At 34.4% G+C, this 22,189-nt stretch overlaps 1 protein-coding gene across 2 annotated transcripts in view; it reads right to left on the bottom strand.

The window, feature by feature from the left end:
• Positions 1–22,189, bottom strand: part of Rdl (Resistant to dieldrin) — a 164,443-nt gene that overhangs the window by 124,547 nt on the left and 17,707 nt on the right. Inside the window, exon 2 of one of the 2 annotated variants that reach the window (XM_074176320.1) lies at positions 5,875–5,942. In XM_074176320.1, the coding sequence (XP_074032421.1) occupies positions 5,875–5,916 (42 nt within the window). In that variant the 5' untranslated portion in view covers positions 5,917–5,942. Of the gene's footprint in view, positions 1–5,874; positions 5,943–9,673; positions 9,760–22,189 lie in introns of those variants that run through there. The other variant, XM_074176322.1, reaches the window with a different exon arrangement.

Below are 22,189 nucleotides of genomic sequence, written 5' to 3'. Positions count from 1 at the left end.
AATAATTCTGGAGATTTGACCTCCAGTAATTTTTTTTTCATGTGCACAAATCTAAAACAGTGGAAGGGTGGTACAGTCAAGATCGACCCTCTAGCCCTCGTACAAGCAATAGAGCGTTACTTAGTAGTCAGAGGATATGGTAGACTTAGGGACAATAATAGTGCTGATAGTGATGATGGTGATTCGGACACTGACATAGAAGAATCTTTAGCTGGAGTTGTGATATCGCAAACAGGTACCAAGCACAAGTTGCAATTTCTCATTGGCAACAATGTGCTGCCTTACAATATGACCGTTCATCAGGCTGTGAGACATGAAAATGAAGTAAGTAACTGAATTTAATATATTATATAAGTAAAAAAAAATGTACACCGTTGTTAGGAAAATTTCAAGATCTTTCGAACGATGTGCGACTCGCCTCCAGATCCATATTGAAATTCCAAATGTTGTTCACACCTCTGCTCCGGGATTGAAGTGACGACGCTATAAATGGGAAAAAACTGTCCCCCTCTCAATAAAAATCGACTTGTCTGAGCGTTTTTCAGGTTTTGCAAGATTAGTACCCAAAACCCCCATGTCAAGTTTTCGATGGCCCACCCTGTTTACTAATCGAGCATATAGAATGAGGATTTCGTTTCAAACATATTATTTTCTGAAGGTTCGCTACATTGTTTCGTTGTCATTGGAGTGTTACTTGTCACATGTTGTCCGTTTTTTAGTTCTATCCGCTGCTTGGAAGTTATTCTCAAAGTATTCATTTTCGATATAGTTTTCTTAATATTCAGTTGAAGTAATGTCGTAAACAATCAACACTTCAACCGACACTAATAATAACTAACCAGTAAAGCCAACTTAGAAGTAATACATGTGCTCCAAACGAAATACTCATAAGATATGGTCGACTGAACTGAAGAGAAAGTGAACAAACAAGCTGCCACTTTTTCTGTGAGAGTACCTCGAAGTCGGTGAAGTTTATTAATCAGCAAACTAAATCATTTTCATCGGTAATGACGTGGGTATTGATTCAAATTCATTCTTATATATTTTATTGAAAGAGTACGTACATGAAATATTGGACTCATTTGACCAATGTTCAGCTCTATCTAGCATGAATTCCAGTTTATTGAATTTCATAAGTGGATTATTTGCAAGTACGTCCGTAACGAAGATCAATATTTAAAGAGATATGTAACAACTAACGGAGGTAATGTATCTTTTCATGGGAGTTGATTCTACAAATGTAATACTCTTCCGCCAATCAGAACCCAGCGGGGTGATTATTCGATGATCATCAACGGACTTACATCTGTCACGTCTCCTCTTGTCCCGTCATCTGCCATAGAACACCTGTCATTCGTCACTTGTCATCTGTAATTTTCAACTATCATTCTGTCAAAGTCATTACTATCATTTCCGTTAACACTGACAATGAAGTCACGTGATTCACTATATTGAATATCCATGATGATATTCATACAATGTATGGTGAAACAAGTCGTAACTAAAACAGTGTGAAAATTGTATAATTATTATCATGAATAGTGTTATAGGTCGGTGTATTTATAAGTAAGTTGATTGTTTCTCCTTCAATATCGTAAATTCAGTCATGTTATCATTAACGTTGAATGTATAAAATAATAATGCATCAGAGATAATAGACGACAGGCTGCTAACATGAGTTGAATTGAAGATGGAATATGACAGGTGAAGTTTGATGAGTGACAAATGACAGATGAATGGAATGGCAAATGATTGGTGTACAATGATAGCAGACCGAATTCAAGTGACATTCCAGAGACTGTAATTGTAGTCACGTGGAAGGTTACAAACTTAGCGAAATGCTGTTGTGTGATCTATTTGTTCCCATACAAAAACTCTTATTGTATGTAAGGATATTAGAAACTCATGATAGAAAAAACTGAATATGAAATAATCAAATGAAAAAAGCAGGCTAGAATCGTTGGAATCTTTGTTGGTTTCAAAACAGAGGCTATAATAACTTAATGAATCAGAAAACATGAAATACATTCAAATTCCAGAGATGAAGGAACCCTTGTTTTGAAAAACTTCATATTATGATGAACAAGATATGAATAGAAACAATATTTTTTTATAAATCCTGGTTTTTGTAGAGTTTTTCAGTAATTGAACCATCACATTGATGAATGAGATAGAAAACTCATAGAAATAGAAAAGAATTCAACCAATATCAAGAAATATTTCTGGAGACGGTGTGTGGAGTATTATCTACACATGATTGAAAACATTACTCCGTAATATTTTCACTGATATTACTTGAATATTCCTAATATTCTTGAGGTGTTCCACATAGTTTGAATCAATCCCATTTAGGGTTTCATTTCTGCAGAGTTTAGAGCAAGGTTGAACTGTGAGGTGCTTTAGAAAATGTTTGTTTTCAAAAATATACAGTGCATTACAACCAGAGCCACCCTGAATAACTTTCGGAACAATGATTTTCAGAAAAAATAAAAAACACCTCAACAAAAGTAAACAGGGGGACATATTTTGACATATTAACATTTGATCTAACTTTTCCTATTGCACCGCCAGAGCATGTCACCATTTTTTCAAATGGATCAATTGTTTTGCATTATCAGATGTTCCATGATGAACAGATTTCAACAATGTAGAATACATTATGGTCTGAAGCTCATACTTTGAAAGATAAAAATTATTTGAGTTGAGAACGAGCCACCCTGAATGAACAATCTGTTACGTTGGTTTCATAAGTGTTTTAGTAAAGTATACTTCAAAAAAGTGTTATTTTGCCTAGTTACGTTTGAATTCGATATTCTCTTCATTTTGTATTTGTCTCATTCTACAATAACGATTACCTACCAGGTGAAGTTACAATTGGTGTTTCTGTTTCTATGAATTCTTGAGAAGCAATGGTTTATACGCTTCGAGAACGGATTGAAATAGTGAGTTTGTACTACCAGAATGGAAAAAGTGCTAGAGCTGCTGCCCATATGTACAATAATAATCATCCAGGAAGTAATGTACAGCACAAATACATTTCGTAAAATTTATGGAAACTGTATCTGTTAACGATAAAAAGCATAAACGTTCAGGAGTTGTCAAAGATGAAGCTATTTGTATAGCAGTTTTAGGGCACGTTGTACTAATGGAAAATTTGCAATCTCTTGCTCAGTTATTTCGAAAATCATGAATCAGTCATTCAAATGTTTTCAGGATCCTTCCTGATTAGACTATTTTTGAGAAAGGAAGTTTTTGGCTTTCTACTACTCCATCTTGATACAAAAAAAAGATGAGGGAATCTTTCAAAGAAAGAAAGGAAGTAATCAATTTGAAAATGAGTAACTCTATACATGGATGTGTAGATCATGCAAAGAAGTAACTTTCAGACACAAACTGGAAGGAAGTCCTCCTGGAACAGCTACTTTCATATAAACATTGAATTACACGAAAGAAAAAAATTCTTTCGAAACAAATACTCCTATATGAACACTGAATTATACAGAAGATACTTTTCTCTACTCAGTTTGTATTTCGAACATTCGTTGTGGAATAAAACTCAGATATCATTCACATGAGTTTTACTTTAAATGAATGGTAACAAATTGAACTTACATGCAACACTGTCATCCTCACTGGTATACATCGATGTTTCGCCTTAAGACACTTGCCCCAAGGCTCTTCAGTACCAAATTGGATAACATCATAGTGCCTTAAGTGTCTCAAGGCGAAACATGGATGTATAGCAGTTAGGATGACAGTGTTCCATGTAAGTGCAATTTGTTACCATTCATTTAAAGTAGAGCTCATGTGAATGATATCTGGTTTTTAATCCACAACGAATGTTTGAAATACAAACTGAGTAGAGAAAAGTATCTTCTGTATAATTCAGTGTTAATATAGAAATATTTGTTTCAAAAGAATTTTTTTCTTTCGTGTAATTCAATGTTTATATGAAAGTAGCTGTTTCAGGAGGACTTTCTCTCAGTTTGTGTCTGAAAGTTACTTCTTTGCATGATCTACACATCCATGTATAGAGTTACTTATTTTCGAATTGATTACTTCCTTCCTTTCTTTGGAAGATTTCCTCACTTTTTTTTTGTATCAAGATGGAGTAGTAGAAAGATAAAAACTTTCTTTCTCAAAAATAATCACTCCTAAAAATATAACCCCTTCAATTCAAAAAAGGATTAGACTAGTTCACGAATTGAACGAAGATGATTTCGATAGACGTATCGAGTTTTGTGAAAGTCTCACTGAACGGATCAACTTGCATCAGAATTTATTGTATAAAATAGGTTTTATGAACGTTTTATGCACGTTTAGTTTGAATGGAGAGGTGAATCAGCAAAATTGTCGATTTTGGAGTGATACGAATCCTCATTTACACCGTCAAGTTCATACCCAACGACCTCAAATGCTGAATGTTTGGTTAGAAATTTTAGGTGACCACATCACAGGACTTTTTTTTATCGATGATAATTCAACTAGTGCTGAATATTTTGATATGTTGGAGAATCGAATAATACCGTGCGTCAATAGGGCAATTGAGGAGGATTTAAGTATATCCGAAAATGATTTATTTTTCAGCATGATGGTGCACCTCCTCATTATGCAGCTCCAGTGCGACAATTTTTGGATGATCATTTTTCTGATCGCTGAATTGGCAGAAGATGTCCTACAGAATGTCCACCAAGGTCTCCGGATCTCACTCCTGTAGGTTTTTTCTACGAGGTCATTTGAAGTCTAAAGTGTATGAGATAGAATCAACAGCATTAGAAGATTTGAGAGAGAATATTATGAGGCATTGCAGAGAAAGAACTTCCGAGATTCTAAACCATGTGAGGGCGGCAATGGAGGCTCGTTCATACCATTGTATGGAAGTTGGTGGAAACGTTTTGGAACATTTACTATAGAAAATTCACTTCTTCTCATTGTCTAGTCATCAGATTTTGACTCAAGAATTAATAAAAAACTTCTTTTTCTGATTTATTGCTTCCATACTTGTCTCTAGAACGGATATTTCAAAATGTGGCCTCCTGTATAACTATTGACCTGTTTTTCTATTTTTCCTGCCAATTATTGTTCCAAAAGTAACTCAGGGTGGCTCTTTTTCAACTCAAATAATTTGTAGCTCTCGAACCATAAGCTTCGAACCACATGTTTTATACTTTGTGGAAATCTGCTCATCATGGAGCATCTGATAATGCAGAACAATAATGGCTGAGCCATTTAAAAAAAAATTGACGACATGCACAGAGGCTGCAATTAGGAAAGTAATATCAAACGTAAATATGCCAAAATGTGCTCCCTGTATACTATTGTTAACGGCTTTTTTTTTATTTTTCTTGAAAATTATTGAACCAAAAGTAATTCAAGGTAGCTCGTTTTGAATGGAATGCACTGAATGATAAAACTAATTCCATTACAACTCTTTGAACAATTCAAAACAAAATGATTAGGGCTTTCAGTGTCACTACTTTTTAGATTCGAAGGCCGTCGAATTTTAGAATTCCTTCCTGACTTTTCTCTGGCGCGAGTGGTTAGCTTTTCCAGAGGTTTTCCAAGAAGAAATTACGAAAATGAAACACGATAAATAGTGACACTGAATTCAGAAAAATTTTGTTAATAATTTTGATCTTCGTTGAATTCGAACAAATCCAATAATTCATCAATCTTAAGGTATGTACCCAGTTCCACTGATTCATCAAATAGTATTTAGTCATGATTCCAGAATAATTCTTCTTCCTCAATCTACAAATAAAGACATATCGAGGTTTGCAGTTCACTCGGGGACGGGTCTAAACGGCTCTAATACTACTTTGAACAAAACATTAAACTCGGCTATGACTCAGTGACTCTATATGGTTCTCTAACCATCTGGACCTCCGATAGCGAGCTGATGCTCAGCACGTACATCGTGACTCCCACATCCACGGGGGGGCCTGTAAGCGAAACCATCAATAGAATCAAAACCCCCCGCCGCTCCCCAGGCCGCCAAGCGCGAGAGTCCGTCCGGGCACTGTGCGATTCACACCTTAAATTTTGTGTTGCTGCTACTTGAATGTAAAGTTGGTTTGGGTTGTCGCTCGGGTAGTTTTCATTCGCCTTAAGGTTTTTTTTTTTCGAGGTTCACAATCAATCAGTCAATATTTATTACCATTTTTCAACATGGCTTACATGTTTTGGAATTTTCAATCAGTAGGTTAGGTATTACATCAAAATAAAATTGAATACAATTTACATTACACATAGTTGTGATATACTATAAAACATTTTTTCATTAAAGAGTTCTTCAACTCGTGTTTGCATGAAGACATTCATATAATTTAATTGTTGTATCTTCTGGAAGACTGTTGAATATTCTGAGGCGAAAATAATCAGGAACATTCGAATCTATTTATTTTTGCTGAATTCTCAAGAAAACGTTGCATTATTTTTGTTTCATTATCATGAAAATCCGAATTGCGACTAACAGTTTTCTTATAAAAAAAATGGACTCACGTTTCGAAAATGAAGAGGCATGGAAGCATCAAAACCCAAAACGTTTTTAAACATTTTGTTTCTCTGATAGAAACTCTCGCTATACATCTCAAATTTCGTTTTTGTGCAATGAAAATACCTATCTTTTGCACCTGGTGCGTTGCCCCACAGGCCAATGCCATATCTGAGTTTCGATTCGATTTGGGCATTAGAAAAATTCACCATCTGTTTCACTTCTAGAACAGATCGTGAATTGATGAAGAGAAATTCCAAAGAATTCAGTTCGGATATCAGAACTGGTCACTTGGAATGCAAGTTAGATCTGAATTTTTCAACCCAAAAACCTTCAAAATGTCACAAAAATGACAAGGATTCCTACAGAAAAGTAAATAATAATCAGAGAGCGTCGAAGGTAGGGTAGTTTAGGCTAGTTTACGTTAAGATAGGTTATGTTAGGTCAGGTTAGGTTATGTTAGGGCAGGTTAGGTTATGTTAGGGCAGGTTAGGTTATGTTAGGACAGGTTAAGTTAGGTTAGGTGGAATTAGGTTAGTAGTAGTATTGTTAGTAGTAGTTGTATGTAGTTGTAGTTGTATGTTTTTGTTTTATTATCAAATATCAAATTCCAAAACCAGTGAAGTTAACAGATCGTCATTCATTCCGAAACAATTGATGAAACTCGATTTGTATATTCTTCGAATGGAATTCAACTTTCCTTATATTCACTATCGTTAATTTTTCATGTAGATTTGAATAAACGAAACTTCAAAAAATATGAAGTATGGCTTCTGACGTCAAAAAAAAATCAATGAAAAATGACAGGTTCGTAATCGAAATTTCAAAACTTCAGGGCGATATCCTGAACATGAACATATTCTAATGGTTTATCGAATCTTTCTTCGCCAATGAATCACTATATTTCCAATATTTTTGTGACTGAAGAAGTTGAAATCAAATACTGAATTTTGGGTTCTTCCCTAAGTATCCAAAACAAAGAGATTCCATTTGATGTCCTGCTGTCAGTGATACTCTAGAATGGGCAACTTTTCTCAAGTTCAATTCACTCTCTACATCTTACTGCTTACTTGATTCACATAGCCTATAAAATATCGGAGACTGATAAAACTCTGTTGTTCCAATATTCACATTTTCAAATTCAAAGTTTGGAGAATTTGAGAATATTTGTGTTATCGCTAAAAAATGAGTCGAATGGGAATCAAAATGTTTCTTTGGCTTGATGGTGTTGACGTTTCAGCAGAAGACGTTTGACGCAAAAGGTTTCAACTTGTTACAATTATTGTTTCGATTTGATCTGGTATAAAGAATATTACTGGAGTTTTTCCCAACAACAATCGTTATTTCAACACTTCGACACGTGTTTCGATCACCAAGTGATTATCTTCAAGTGGAAGATCAAAATAAATGTAGGTACTTACAATTTTATCCTTATTTATACCATAGATACATCTTCTAGGTACCTGCGTCCTGAAATAATTTCACAATATTGCCTCAATTACTAATCTTAAATTAATTTTATAATGTCTCCTTATGTATTATTCAGGTGAATCTAATAATTGGAATATGATTTCAATGAGTTATTTAGTATACTACTAGGTATTGGTCAACCATCATTGTTCATAATGTTATTATGTTTACTTATTTCTACAATCTCATAGACATCTAGAAGCCTGTTGTTATCAACTTTTCTAACTAATCTTAATGAACTGAAGTCTATGGAATGGTTTTGTTGCAAATTATGATGGGCGACTGCTGATTTTTCAGGTCTTTCATATCTCAAGTGGACTAAGTGTTCCTTATATCTCATTTCAATAGATTTTTTGTTTGTCCATAATATTTTGCATTGCAGTCCTTACATTTGATTTCGTAAATTCCAGACTTTTCTGAATTCTCGACTCTTACTTTTGGATTTCCTGAAAGGCTATGTAGTGTATGAATTGTTTAAAAACCACCTTAATACCCAGTTTATTTATTGAAAATCTTTCCAAAATTCTCCTTGTGTTGGTTGTCGTTTTTAAAAGTCGAGATTTCGTTCATTCTCAACCTAAACTTTTTCTTCCTTATTATATCATCTAAAATACCCCTCGAGAAACTGTTAGTGACTCCTATTTTTAAAACAAGTCATACACAGTCATACACAGAGCCTTTTAGAAAATTCAAAAGACAAAGTCGTGAATTCGAAAAAGTCTGGAATTTACGAAATTAAATGTGAGGACTGCGATGCAAAATATCATGGACAGACCAAAAGATCTGTTGAAATAAGATGTAAGAATAATTAGCACACATAAAATATGGAAGACCTGAAAAAAGTCAGCAGTCTCCCATCATATTTTGCAACAAAACTATCCCATAGACCTCAGTTCATCAGGATTAGTTAGAAAAGTCAACAACAACAGGCATCTAGATGCCTATGAGAGTTTAGAAATAAGTAAACATAATGATATTATTAACAACGATGGTGGACCAATACCTATTAGAATACTATATAGCTTGTTGAAATACTTGTTTGATTATTAGATTCACCTGACTATCACAAAAGAGCACATTGTAAAATTAATTTAATGCTAGTAGATAAGGTAATAATGTTAAATTAATTCAAGGAAAACTATGTGAGAATGTTTAGTTTGACCTTTCTCTTGAAGATGATCACTTGGTGATCGAAACACGTGTAGAGGTGTTAAAATAACGGTTTGGTGTTGGGAAAAAACTCCAGTTATATTCTTTACTACACCAAAGGTTCCAAACAGTGCAGTACAAGTACATATTGATCTGATGTGTGGCAAAGGTAGTTTCTTTGGGTTTTATTCATTGCAAAGAATACCAATTAGAAAACCTCTCCCTTACTAGAAATGAAACATATAACCAACTTATTGACAAACCAACTACCGCAGATTTCCCATAGTCAAAAGAAAACTTCAGGCGATAACCCAAACCAATATTTTCACATCTATATCAATCATGGTGAACGTGTAAGCTCAAACAATATGCATCTCTATAACGATTCCTGTACATGTTTGCATACATCGTCAGGCCTGGCCTGACTTTGGATGCGCACTTGACTGGCGTGGTGGAGAAAGAGCTGGTACATCCTGTCGCTTATCCCTTCCCTTTCTCCAGAGCGCATTCCGCCGGTCAGGCTAGGTCTGACGTACTGTATATAAAAGTAAGTGTAGCTACCATTTTAACTTCGGACAGGGAACTGATGCTCAACACGTACATGGTGACTCCCACGACCACGGGGGGACCTGAAACCACCGTTTTACGTGACTACCGCCATTGGGGGGCTCTTTGGAGACCGCATATTCTGATTCCGAAGACGGATGTTTGACCGAATACCCGGTGCTGGGGATATTTTACGTGACTTGTTTTTGAACAAATGTGATTTCGAATAGTGATTGGTTTTGGGTTGAATTGCGGCTAAATGGAAGTGCGCCTCAAAGTGTTCAGTGACATGTCACTACTTATTGAAATATTTCGAATAAAAATAAATTTTTATAATAAATGAAATTAATATGGAATTTTATGATTTCTGTCTGGGAATTATCAAGAGTGCATCTGAAAATATTTTTGGAAAGAAGACTTTCTTTCATCTTCATCAACGTACGGAGTAGAGTGAATCGAGTATTTTGTCAATTTTTTAACAATTGAAAAAGAAAAAACAAACTATAAAACAAATTTCTTTTAATGGAATTTTAGCTCGATGGGATGATTATTTCTGCCCATTTCTTCTGAATTTCAACAATGTGGCCAAATAAGACTCATAAGACTACATACAACTTTTTTAGTTTAAACAATACATTCCAACTCAAACATTTCAGGTATATTTGAATAAGATGGCGACCGTTGAATATGATTTTGATTGTCAAGTTGGCGGAAGTTCGGTCAAAACCAATTTCTAAATTGTCGAAGTTTCGAAAGTTTATTGTTTCATCTTCAGGACTCTGAAGTATAAGAACAAGACATACATATTAAAATGGAAATTTACAAAGCAGTTCTGTTAGAAACAAAATAAATTATGTAATATCACAATCGTTAAAAAATAATAAACGTTTCGAACACTTTACAAAAAAACAACGTTGATGAGTACAGGTTCCTGGAAGATGCTGACACAGACACGAAGAGAATTACAATCTGAACTTTCTGTAAATCGTTCAAAAAAAGCCCATTGAAGAAATGAGAATTGTATTTGGAAAAAGCAGTCGGTTAATTATTCCAAAGTTGATGGATTTACTTCGTTATGTCAAAGTAAGTTATTGTTTGAGTTTTTCTATTAGACACCTCATATTCCAATCTAATAAAAAAATCAAACAATTACTAACTTTGGAATAATTAACCGACTGCTGTTTCCAAATACAATTTTCATTTATTTAATGACCTTTTTTGAATTACAAAGAACGATTTACAGACAGTTCAGATTGTTAATTCCTTCTTGTCTGTGTCAGCGTCTTTCAGGAACCTGTGTACGTATTTATATTTCATGTCGAAATCATTCACTTCACCCTTCAACTCGGAAAGCCACCCTTAATGTAAGTACTCACTTACGTTGTTTTTTTGTAAAGTGTTAGAACGTTTATTATTTTTCAACGATTGTTATATTACATAATTCATTTTGTTTCTTACAGAACTGCTTTGTTAATTTCCATTTCAATATGTATTTCTTGTTCTTATACTTCATAGTCCTGAAAAAAAAATAATAAAATTTCGACAACAAAATTTCTACAACTTAGAAATTGGTTTTCTTCAACATTTCGACCAAATTCCCGCCAACTTGACAATCAAAATTTCAGGTATATTTACTTTCAATCAGTTCCATAATGAATGTGTGTTTTTCTACATAATCATATGTAACTTGTATCTCGCATTTGGGTTATGATTTACTTATCAGAAAACTTTCTATAATATTTACAGTTTTTCAATGAATCACTGCAAGATTCAAAAAAATATCCATTGACATATAATGCAAATCACATAACTACTACTCCTCACATTATTTTCAATATTCATGGAAGCATAATCTGTTGCCGACTCAAAATTTTGAATGAAATAATAATAGATATTCATAACAGTTGTTCATCACATCAAAAATGGGGATTGCTAATATCTATTCGAACCCAGAACCAACCGTCTGTATCTTAGAAAACATACAGTGGAAATATATGTTCCACCTAATAATAAATGATCAACATATTATCCTCATATATAAATGAAATTATGTTCATAACATCAATAAAGAATTCAATAGTATGATGCAGAATTTCCTCTTTGTATATTACTACATTTGCAGTTTGAACCTTATCATATCCATTGTACACTTTTTGATATCCACAACTCTTGGATATTATTTGATGGAAGGTTATTTTGCAGTAAATGAATTATATAACATCTACCCTTCATTACTTCGTCATCTATCTGTCTTATTTTTGTCTGTATCAGATGTTGTCTATCACTTCTGTCACCAAACAGACAGATTTATATTCACCTATAGCTATAGGAGTTCTCCGATATTTCTTATACAAAAGCACGTGCAAATTTGGGCAGGTCTATTCTGGCGATTTTTGGAACTCACGCCCAATTCACACAGACTGGAAGAGACAAAGGTCTCTTCTCTGCCAGACGTCTATTCTGTGTGAATTGGGCCTTAGACTTCCAGAGCCCACCACTCCAGTTTTGCCGTTATACAGTCGACCAATCAGAAGCTACCGTGCGAATAGCGGGAAATTCAAATCAGTAGCTGAACAAACTTTTCCTAGCTCAAAATTCCATGTATTCACTCATGTCGCTAAATTTTTTGCAATTTTCATGAAATCCGATCGGAACCTTGTGGAATAGCCAACTCGGTAGGTGTGTGGGAGTGTGATAGAGGAACGTGTGACGTAATCGATGAAGAGAAGGATAGGATGAGTATCGGAGAGATTTAAAGAGCGTAGCCCCCCTTGGGACTCCGCCTCACCCCTCGGGTCACATTGTACCAGTCACGTGGTCATCGGTAGCTGAGAGAAATTCTATTAAAAAAAGTTCATCGGTTTGAGAATCGAACCCTGGTCGTCGGCATGGTAGGATTTGTCCTCAGCTTCGACATCAACGTGGGATATTGGAAGTAATTGCGAATTTTTTGATTTCCGTAGAGTGTCATAAAACTCCTATAGCTTTATTACTCACCATATTCCTTCATGATCAAAAGTTTATTTGAATTGAGAAAAGTATAAAAAATTCAAGAAACTACAAGCTTTCTCGTGATACTTATTCCTCGATATATAGCCTTCATTTTCCTGAAAGTTGTGAACATTATCTTTCATTGTCACTCGATATATTTTTGCTTTCTTATTATCACCCCACTACTTTCGTGACTATGTGGAAGTAAGTAATGATATGGAAGAAGATTGATGATGAAAGACAAGCATGTAACAGTAGGTACTTTCCGTGTTCCAATTAATCTTTGAAAATTGCATCATTCTATATAGATGTTCCCCAACAAATGATTGAAAAATGTTTGTTTGGATTATAATCAGTACCTTGAGAACCTGTATATCCTTTGTCAAGGGGAAATTATACTCAATTTAACAAAAAATCTTTTGAAATTTTCCACGAGACGAAGAAAACAATCTCTATGTAGAACACCTACAAATGTTCTTCAAATATATATTTCCATGAAAACTGGAACAGAAAGTATGTTGGGTTCTCATTTGTACTATCACGCATATTTTCAAAACTCAGCATCGTACTATTTATTTTTTGTATTCATGTCTTTCTGTAATCACATAGAGTTGTATTAATTTGTATTTTGCCAACACATATCAAAGAAAATTGAGTAATGAGCTGAAAATCATGTTCAGGGTTCTTGAAAATGAATATGGTATCCTAATTGATGACAAATCCATTATCACTCACTTATTTTTAATTTGATTACTTCCTTCCTTTCTTTGGAAGATTCCCGCATTCCTTTTTTTTGTATCAAGATGGAGTAGTAGAAAGCCAAAAACTGTCTTTCCCAAAAATTAATCACTCCTAAAAATATAACCCTTTCAATTCAAATGACAAATCCAATTATAATCACACTTGCCTCAGTTTCAGGAAAGTATTGAACATAAATTGAGCTGAATATTTCATTATTGAGACTTTGGAGAAAAAAATAGCTGGTTGTTTTATATGGAGAAATTCAAAAGATATGACAAGTTCATTCATTGGAAGTGAATTTCCCATCCTAATCAAACTATCGGCACAAATGTATTTCCAGGCGTCACTTTTGATAGTTTGATAATCGGTCATTCTTAATAAATATGGAATGTATGATTTTCAGAATCTTGTAGTCAGCCACAGTTGTTTGTGAAGCGAGAAAAGTAATTCTTTCATTATTCACGAACCTCTTTTGCCGAATGACACATATTTCTCTTATTTAAACTGTGATGACTCTGAAATTTCGAAAAAATGAGAGAATTTTTCAGTGCCGATGCCATTGCTGTGGATACTTGCTACTCATAGAAGTTGGCAATCGAATCGAATCAACTGAAACTCAAACCCGCCGCCCTGCACTCCCAAAGAAAATAAATCAAAAACCGAAGAAGACGCAACTTCAGATCGTCTCCAATCACAATTACGACTAATAGGAAACACAGATTCCCACTGACGTAGATAACAAGTTTCAGCTCACTTGAAATGCTCTCCAAATTATCGATTACTCGTTATACCAAATCTGACACTCCGATAATGAGGTTTAAGGAGATATCTAGTGCTCCTGGCATCTTGTTATCGTAGATGGAGACTCTATTGTGATTTGAAATTGATTCTCTCTCTTATTTACCGTTTCCAGTAGCGACGATAGTAGCCTTTTTTGGGATATTCTTCAGAGAATTTGTTTGTGAGATGTTAGATGACTGAGTAGCAATAACATAGGCCAACAATGAAAAAACTTTTTTACTTGAAACACCTTATTATTCTGATTTTTAGGGTCCAAATATGACACTTATTAAGCCGTATCACCTACCATTTTTTCACATTTGCACAACAATATAATGAATTATTTAAATTATTACAGAATTTAACAGCTTTTATATACTACAAATGAAATTGTAAAATAATTTGTGCTGGATATAGAAGAGTTGGCAGCACTGCTGAAACACATTTACTGTCCAGAAAAAGGGAAATTATATTGTTTTGTTCACAGCTGATGTTTTGTTTACTGATAACCTAACCTTACTTTCTGGTTTCCAGTACATGTGCTCATTAAAATGTATAATCGCGGTTGTAAGAACTCTGATGTCAGTTTTTGTTATATTTGTGGTGACTCTGTTATTAAAAACATCAAGGAAACATTACAGACTTTGTGAAAAAGGTTTATTTCTCATATTTTGGAATTAAACTTGGTGATCAGGATGAATTTTGGGCCCCTCATGAGGTATAATGTGTATGTGTTGAAGATCTTAGAAAATGGTCAATGACCATACATGAGAAAGAAGCATGGGTACCATTCACGCAAGTTGTTACAAAATTCTTAGGAAATGCAAAAGACCCAAAATATCGTACCATTGTAGCTAACATGTTGAAGAATTTTAAGAAACTAGGATGTTTGATGAGCCTGAAAGTCCACTTCTTGAACAGTCATCTTGATTACTTCCCGGAAAATTTGGGAGATGTTAGTGAGGAGCAGGATGAACGTTTTCACCAATATATTAAATTGATGGGGAAACGTTACCAGGGCCGCTGGAACATCAACATGATGGGAGACTACTGTTGGTCACTTCACCGTGGAGCTCAACAAGCGACTCATCACAGGAAAAGATACACAAGAAACACAAGATACACAAGAAAAAAGAGAAAGGAAGTATAAACCAATTCCATCTAACCAATGAAATCTACATTACAACACTGTATCATTATTTCAAGTTACTTACTGTAAATAAAAACCATGATAGGGATTTTCATTAATTTAACCATATACCGTACAGATTTTAAATCATGTGAAAAAATCAATTTCTCAAAAACTATGGGTGATACAAAAAAACTAAGAACAGATTTGGATTCAGCACGCAAAAATCTACAAAAATCAGCTATCAAATCAGCTATCAAATAAAGAAAGTTTTCAAAAACATTTTTTTGTTGGCCTATGTAATTAATGCACATGGGTTGGACTTGGTTTTCCATTGGTTATGATGAGAAATTTGATATTTTATGACTTGACTGAGATCCCTGAATGAACATAATATTGCATATGAGAAAATATTTCTTCGAAATTTATATTTAGCAGAATTGAAAATTAACGGAGGAATGTTGGGAAAACGCAATCTATCATGATCCAAAAGTTCTGAGTAATTTCCTTGTTGATCTGTTGAATCAACTTAATCTGGTGGACTCTGTTTTTTCGTTATGCAGCTGTAACCCCCCCAATGAAGGACAACTCCCAGTAGTCGAAACCAGTGCAAGCTGAGGATTAACGAGTTCTTGCCTCTTGAAGTGCGATTCCGATTACTTCGTGACTATGGTAAAACCAAACAACTTGCGGTGACGGAACTGTGGAAGAAAAAATTTACCGGATCGGTACTTGCCTAATATAAACTATAACTATTAAGGTATCCTTCGCCATTTTATTTGATGCACGTTCACCATTTATATTATCACGCATTCGCCAATTTTTATTTGTTTAGCTTTCGCCATTTTAATGAAATTAAATTCCTAGATTAGAACAATTTGGTATCTGGATAGTGTTGGCGTAATCATATTCCTTGTCATTAGTTGCTATATGCAAGAATTGGAAGATACTTGATGAAAATCCATAACTAACGTATTCAAAAAACACTTTGATTGTGAGATTTTCACTAAACATTTTTACAAAAACGCAACACGTGTTTCTCCATACAATGGCTTCTTCGGGCGCGTCTTTACTAAGTATATTCTACATATTGAATGCTTAATGTACCTTATTTTACAATTTGAAGTATCTAAATTTCAAGTACCTGAGTTTGTTGAAAAAATATTCAGTAACGGGGAGTTATTCAATTCTAATTGATTATTCAGTAAATCATCCAAATTATTGAGTTTATTGATTTCTCAACATTCTAAAAGATTGAGTTTTAAACTTAATACTTCTATATGTAACTCGTCGTATTCATGATTGAACTCATGTCCTCATGCTAGATACTGGTTTTCAAATGTGGAATTGTTCGTTTTTTTAACAAAACTGCTTCATTCTCTTCAATTCTTCAAGAAAATGTTCTCCCTGTTTGGCCAATATACAGTTTTGGGCAAGAGTCACAAGTCAGCTTATATATTCATGATCTTTCCAACATTGGAGTTTTGTCTTTATTAATTTCAATGAATTTACTATTAGTCGTTTTGCAAGCTACGTTCTCGCATTTTTTTCCAAAAAACGGGCAATATTAATTGGTTTACCCAAATATGACAATGTCCTATAATTGACGTTATCGCATCTTGAATTAGGGTAAACCTGGTCCATGGCTTGCTTTTGTAGTTTTTTTGGAAATAATGAAGTCTGTAATATCTACCTTATTACCGTTATTGATCGCGATTTGTTTGATCAAACTCAGCTCCTTCTGGAAATCACTCTCAGACAGTGGAATATTCGATAGCTATGAAAGTAACTATTGAATGCAGCAACTTTATGCTGGTAAGAGTGTGTGAAGAAATTATGTATGAAAATATCTGTGTACGATGGTGTATGGAAAATTTCAAATTCATGCTTATTATTATTTGTCGCAACGGTTAAGTCCAGGTGCTTCATTGAATTATTTCCCCCCTCTCAGTGGTGAATTTTATTGACGGGTGGATGGAATTGACATATTCAATCAACTTGCCTAATTGCCTATCTGTACCAGTATAACAGACTAAGATTATTATGTATTTCATACTCTATGTTGCCCATAAAAATTTCAACCAGCAAAGGACTCAAAGAGTGTCCCATTGTTAGTCCTTTACTGCATGAATACACTTTTTCATCAAACTGGAAATAATTTTGAAATAGATAGTTAGCAAGTAAATCTGAAATGTTCTGTTTTATCAGTGGATTCACGTGATTTTTGTGTAAGATAAGCTCAACCAGTCAAATTGTTCCAATTGACGGAATACTGGGAAATGAATTTTGGACAACAAACGATATTGATTTTGCATTATCAGGTAAGATTGCGATTTCAATATCATTCACTAATTGATAAGAATTAATCACACTAAAACTCGGCTTGAAATTGGTATAGGTTTGTATCAATTTTCTATAACGATTTCTGAGATTACAACCGTTACAATCGTTACAAACGACACCACAGTCTAATCCGGAAATTTGTTTTGAGTCATTTGATAAGAGGATACAGTATACAGTTCTAGTGGTTATGGAATAATAATATAATCGATGCTCTTTATTTCATCTTTTCCATTCACGACCAATTCTATTGTTTTAAGGGTTTCCTTAACCTTTTCCTGGTACATTAGTTATAGAGTCATTCCTCAGAATCTCAATGCTCCCTTAATTAGGGAAATATAGAGTTTTACCTATCTATGCATTACATAAAAATGACAGGTAATTATTCATTACAAACTTAGGTACTTGAAATTTGAGTACTTTAAATTGTAAAATTAGATATATTAAGCATTGAATATGTAGATTATATTTAGTTAGGACACGCCCAAAGAAGCCATCGTATGGCGAAACATGTGTTGCGTTTTCGTATAACTATTTAGTGAGAATCTCACAAAAAAGTGCTTTTCGAATACGTTTATTAGTTGCTACTTGAGCATCGTTCAAAAATACCGGAAAAATTGTTTCAATTATTTCTTAGAGTATTTTCATTATTTGTTGGCAATATGAGAAAGGTACAAGTCAGTGAATCAAAATTGTCTAGCCAACTTGAAAAAAAATTGGTGGAACAAAATTAATTTATTAACCTAACTCAGCCAAAGCTGGTTTTACTAGTGTAACAAGTTTAAGAAATGACATCAGATCTCCGATGATTTTTTCATCAATGCTAAGTTTTCAAGTTCTTGTTGTGCTATTCTAATAGAGTTGCGGCTTAGTAACTTCAAATATTGAATATTGTGTTTATTCACGGAATTGAGTTAATTAATTGTCAACATACTTTCATTCCACAGGATTTATTGAAAGCCATAAGGTTATAAGTTACTAGCTGGAGGTGATATGTGGAAGTTGCACAGAGGATGAACTTCACATTGTAAGAGGTCGAATAATCTTGCTTCATTTGCCTCTTCCAATAAGTAGCTCATTCCATATGAAAGGCTTCAGATGGTCCGCAATGTCCCAGCACTACATTCGAAACTATTTTTGAATGTTCCACAATGATCTGAGATATTACGGGATTTTGCTGAACGTTAAGTAATATTACCGAACATTCCACAGCACTAGAAAATATTCCGGTATATTTGAATGATGTGGAATACTCTCCATATACTCTCGAATGTTCTAGAACTTTCTAAAGGGCGACACTTCCAGCTCTATTTACTTCAAAAGCCTCATGACAGTGACAGTATGACCGAGAAAAAATTAGACATATGTTTGCAACCTAAGTCGGTACTCACACAATATAAACTGAAACTATTAAGTTATCCTTCGCCATTTTATTTGATGCACATTCTTCGTTTATATTACGACGTCTTCGCCAATTTTTATTTGTATGGCCTTCACCATTTTAATGAATATAGATTCCTCAATTAGAACAATTGAAGCAATGATGTTAGTTAAATATCATTCACTTGAGTATGTGTTGGCAAAATTATATTAACTGCACATCAATCTGAGAATAATAAAAAGTAAAGTAGTTATTTATGACGGTTGAGCACATGTGAGGTATAGCAGCCACGCAAGGATATTGAATGATGATAATAAATATAACTTTTTCCATAGAAAGAAATTCGTCTGTTGTAGGGTGATGATACAAATTGTGAGTTGATATTTTCTAATCAAGGACCTGTGGGGCTCGGATAAAAGACAGGTTCAGTGTCACCTGAAAGTGAGCAAACTAGAATTGAATGCTCAAGTCATTTTTTCGTTGTTCCTAACGGAGTACTGTAGTTTCTGCATTGGCAATCACAGGAACAACAATTCGAGCACTTAGACCGTTACCTCAACGCCTTTGATCATGTCTACCGCAGTAGTAGACAAAACTTCAGGAATAAAAACCTGCAGGTCATAACTAAAAAACCTGGAAAATGGCGTTGACTCATGTTACTTTTCTCGCTTACTTTCTCCAATTTCCAACTCGAAAAATTCGTAGGTAGTTTCTGGTCAATTGAACGAATATATCACCAGAACCTACATCAACATCTAGAATTCACTTTCAAAGCGGTAAAAAACAAAAAATTGACTTTCTCTTCTCTTTCTACCACGTAGTAATGGCTACATCTGTTAATTCATCTCTCAAAATTAGTCAAGATTCTTGCATACGCACCTGTACATTTAAAAAAGCTTTTGGCAAAAATTCAAACAGTTTACTGTTGATTCTCTTATTTTCTGTTAACCAAACAATTACAATTGTACCAAAATGTTCGTCAATGTGAGATAAAATGACAGTTTTCTCGTTGTATTCGTTCTCGATCACCATATAGAAGGATTGTACATAATTAAAACTCTTCTTTAAATAGAAATCGATATTGATTTCACTGAAAATTTTTTTTATTGAGCGTGATAGTGATCACATTCCGCTTGATGGACGTATCTCTAATGGAAGTATCTCGAAAGAATTTACCAAGAAACCGAGTGTATACTTCATAATACTCGTATATCAATTGGAAATGTAAAAAATCAGTAGCATTCAATAAATTAATTCGGAAGGATTATATAGGGCGGTTTAACAAAAACTTGACCCGCCCTGTGAGTCAGAAACAGACATAAAATCAAAAATTTCAAAGAACACGTTGATTTTCATCACTAGGGGGACTGATTCTGATATGAAAATCATACCCGAAACTGCATCCCCTGCAGTCAGCAACTACCCCCCTATTTTTTTCAATAGCATGGGGGTCGAGTAATACATCATTTGAAATATCGTTTATCCCTATATTATCTCTGTGAATATTTTTTCAATTGGTTCATTCGTTATTGAGAAATTAAATATTGAACGTTTCATTTAAGAAAAAAAATTCGCTGTCGTTCATTTTAATGAGGAAATCAAAAACAAATAATATCAGAGAAAACAAAATCAACGGATAAATTGTTCAAAATGACCTCCACCTAGTTCTATACTCCCGAAAGCGTTCCGTACATTATTCAAGATGTCCGGTGTCAGAAATCGGCATTCCCGTACAATTCTCTGTCGCAGGTCTTCTAGATTTATAGGCTTAGTGAAGTACACTTTCGACTTCAGGTGTTCCCACAGAAAGAAGTCCATCGTTGTGAGATCAGGTGAACTAGCTGGCCACTCCACTGGACCCCTTTTGTCGATCCAACACATTGGAACATCAATTGGAACATCAAAATGTGAGGGTGCATCATTCTGCTGGAATGTTATTTCATTTTCTTCTGAATTGTTATCATTTTCTCGAATATGTGTTATCATACGATCCACACAGTCTTGTGATTGATTTGAGTATGTGTCTTCATTTCAAAATCCGACAAACACTAGTAGCTGATATACCAGACGCTCTAGCTACTTGTCTGATAGAATGTCGATTATCCATTTGTATATCTCCTAAAACTGCAACTTCAAGTCCGTCATTTCTAACAGGACGAGATACTTCATGTTTTCTGTTGTGAACAGAAGTTCGAATTCATCCATTAACTGTTTAACTTATTGATGGCTCACGTTGTGGTCTGGATGATTCGTATTACAAAATCTTGCAGCAGCTGTAGCACATTCATCATTTCGATAATAGATTGCAACAATTTCTATTTTTTCTTCAGTAGAATAAACCATGTTGGAATACAGTGAACAAGAATGACTGAGGAAGTGACAGTGGCCAACTATCTACTTTTTTTTCTGCGACAAGTAGATTCAACAAAAACTACCAGTGCAGAAAAAACTAATAGTGTCTCGTCCATTTCGAAAAGTTAACTAGTAATCAAATGAATTCTACAAATCTAGAGAAGACTTGCGACAGAGAATTGTTTGGTAGCGCCGATTTCTCACTCTGGACATCTTGAATAATATAAGGAACGCTTTCGAAAGAAGGCTGTATTATGGTATGGAACTAGATGGAGGTTATTTTAAACACTCCATCCGTTGATTGTATTGCTATCGATATTACTTCTGTTGATTTCCTCATTAAAATGAGCGACAGCGAATTTTCTGTTTTTTTTAATAAAACGTTCAAATAAAACATTCAACTTCTCAATAACCAATGAACCAATTTTGAAAAAAATTACAGACGTAATAGAGGACCTCTCAAATGATGTACCACTCGGCCCCCATGCCATTGAAAGAAGGGGTGTAGTTGCTGACCGCAGGAGGGCTGACCGTAGGGGCTGAAGTTTCGAGTATGATTTCCATATCAGAATCAGTCCCTCTAGAAATGAAAATTGACGTGCTCTCATTGGAACGCACTGTATTTCAAGTAGTGATCAATTTTCTGTGAAAAAAAGTTTTTGGTATCTTTCTCTCGTGTAATTCAATGTTTATATGAAAACAGCTATTTCTTGAGGGCTTTTTTCTTCCAGTAGGTATGTGTCTGAAAGTTACTTCTTTGCATAATCTACATATCTTTGTATAGAGTTAATTTTCGAAAGTGATTGTTTCCTTCGCT

This window comes from Leptinotarsa decemlineata, unplaced genomic scaffold (assembly GCF_025532065.1).
Source record: "Leptinotarsa decemlineata unplaced genomic scaffold, Ldec_3_MD MMD2_tig00001719_RagTag_RagTag, whole genome shotgun sequence".
NCBI classification, from domain to species: Eukaryota; Metazoa; Arthropoda; class Insecta; order Coleoptera; family Chrysomelidae; genus Leptinotarsa; species Leptinotarsa decemlineata.
The sequence above is the reverse complement of the archived record's forward strand: the minus strand, read 5'-3'. Positions and strand labels throughout refer to the sequence as shown.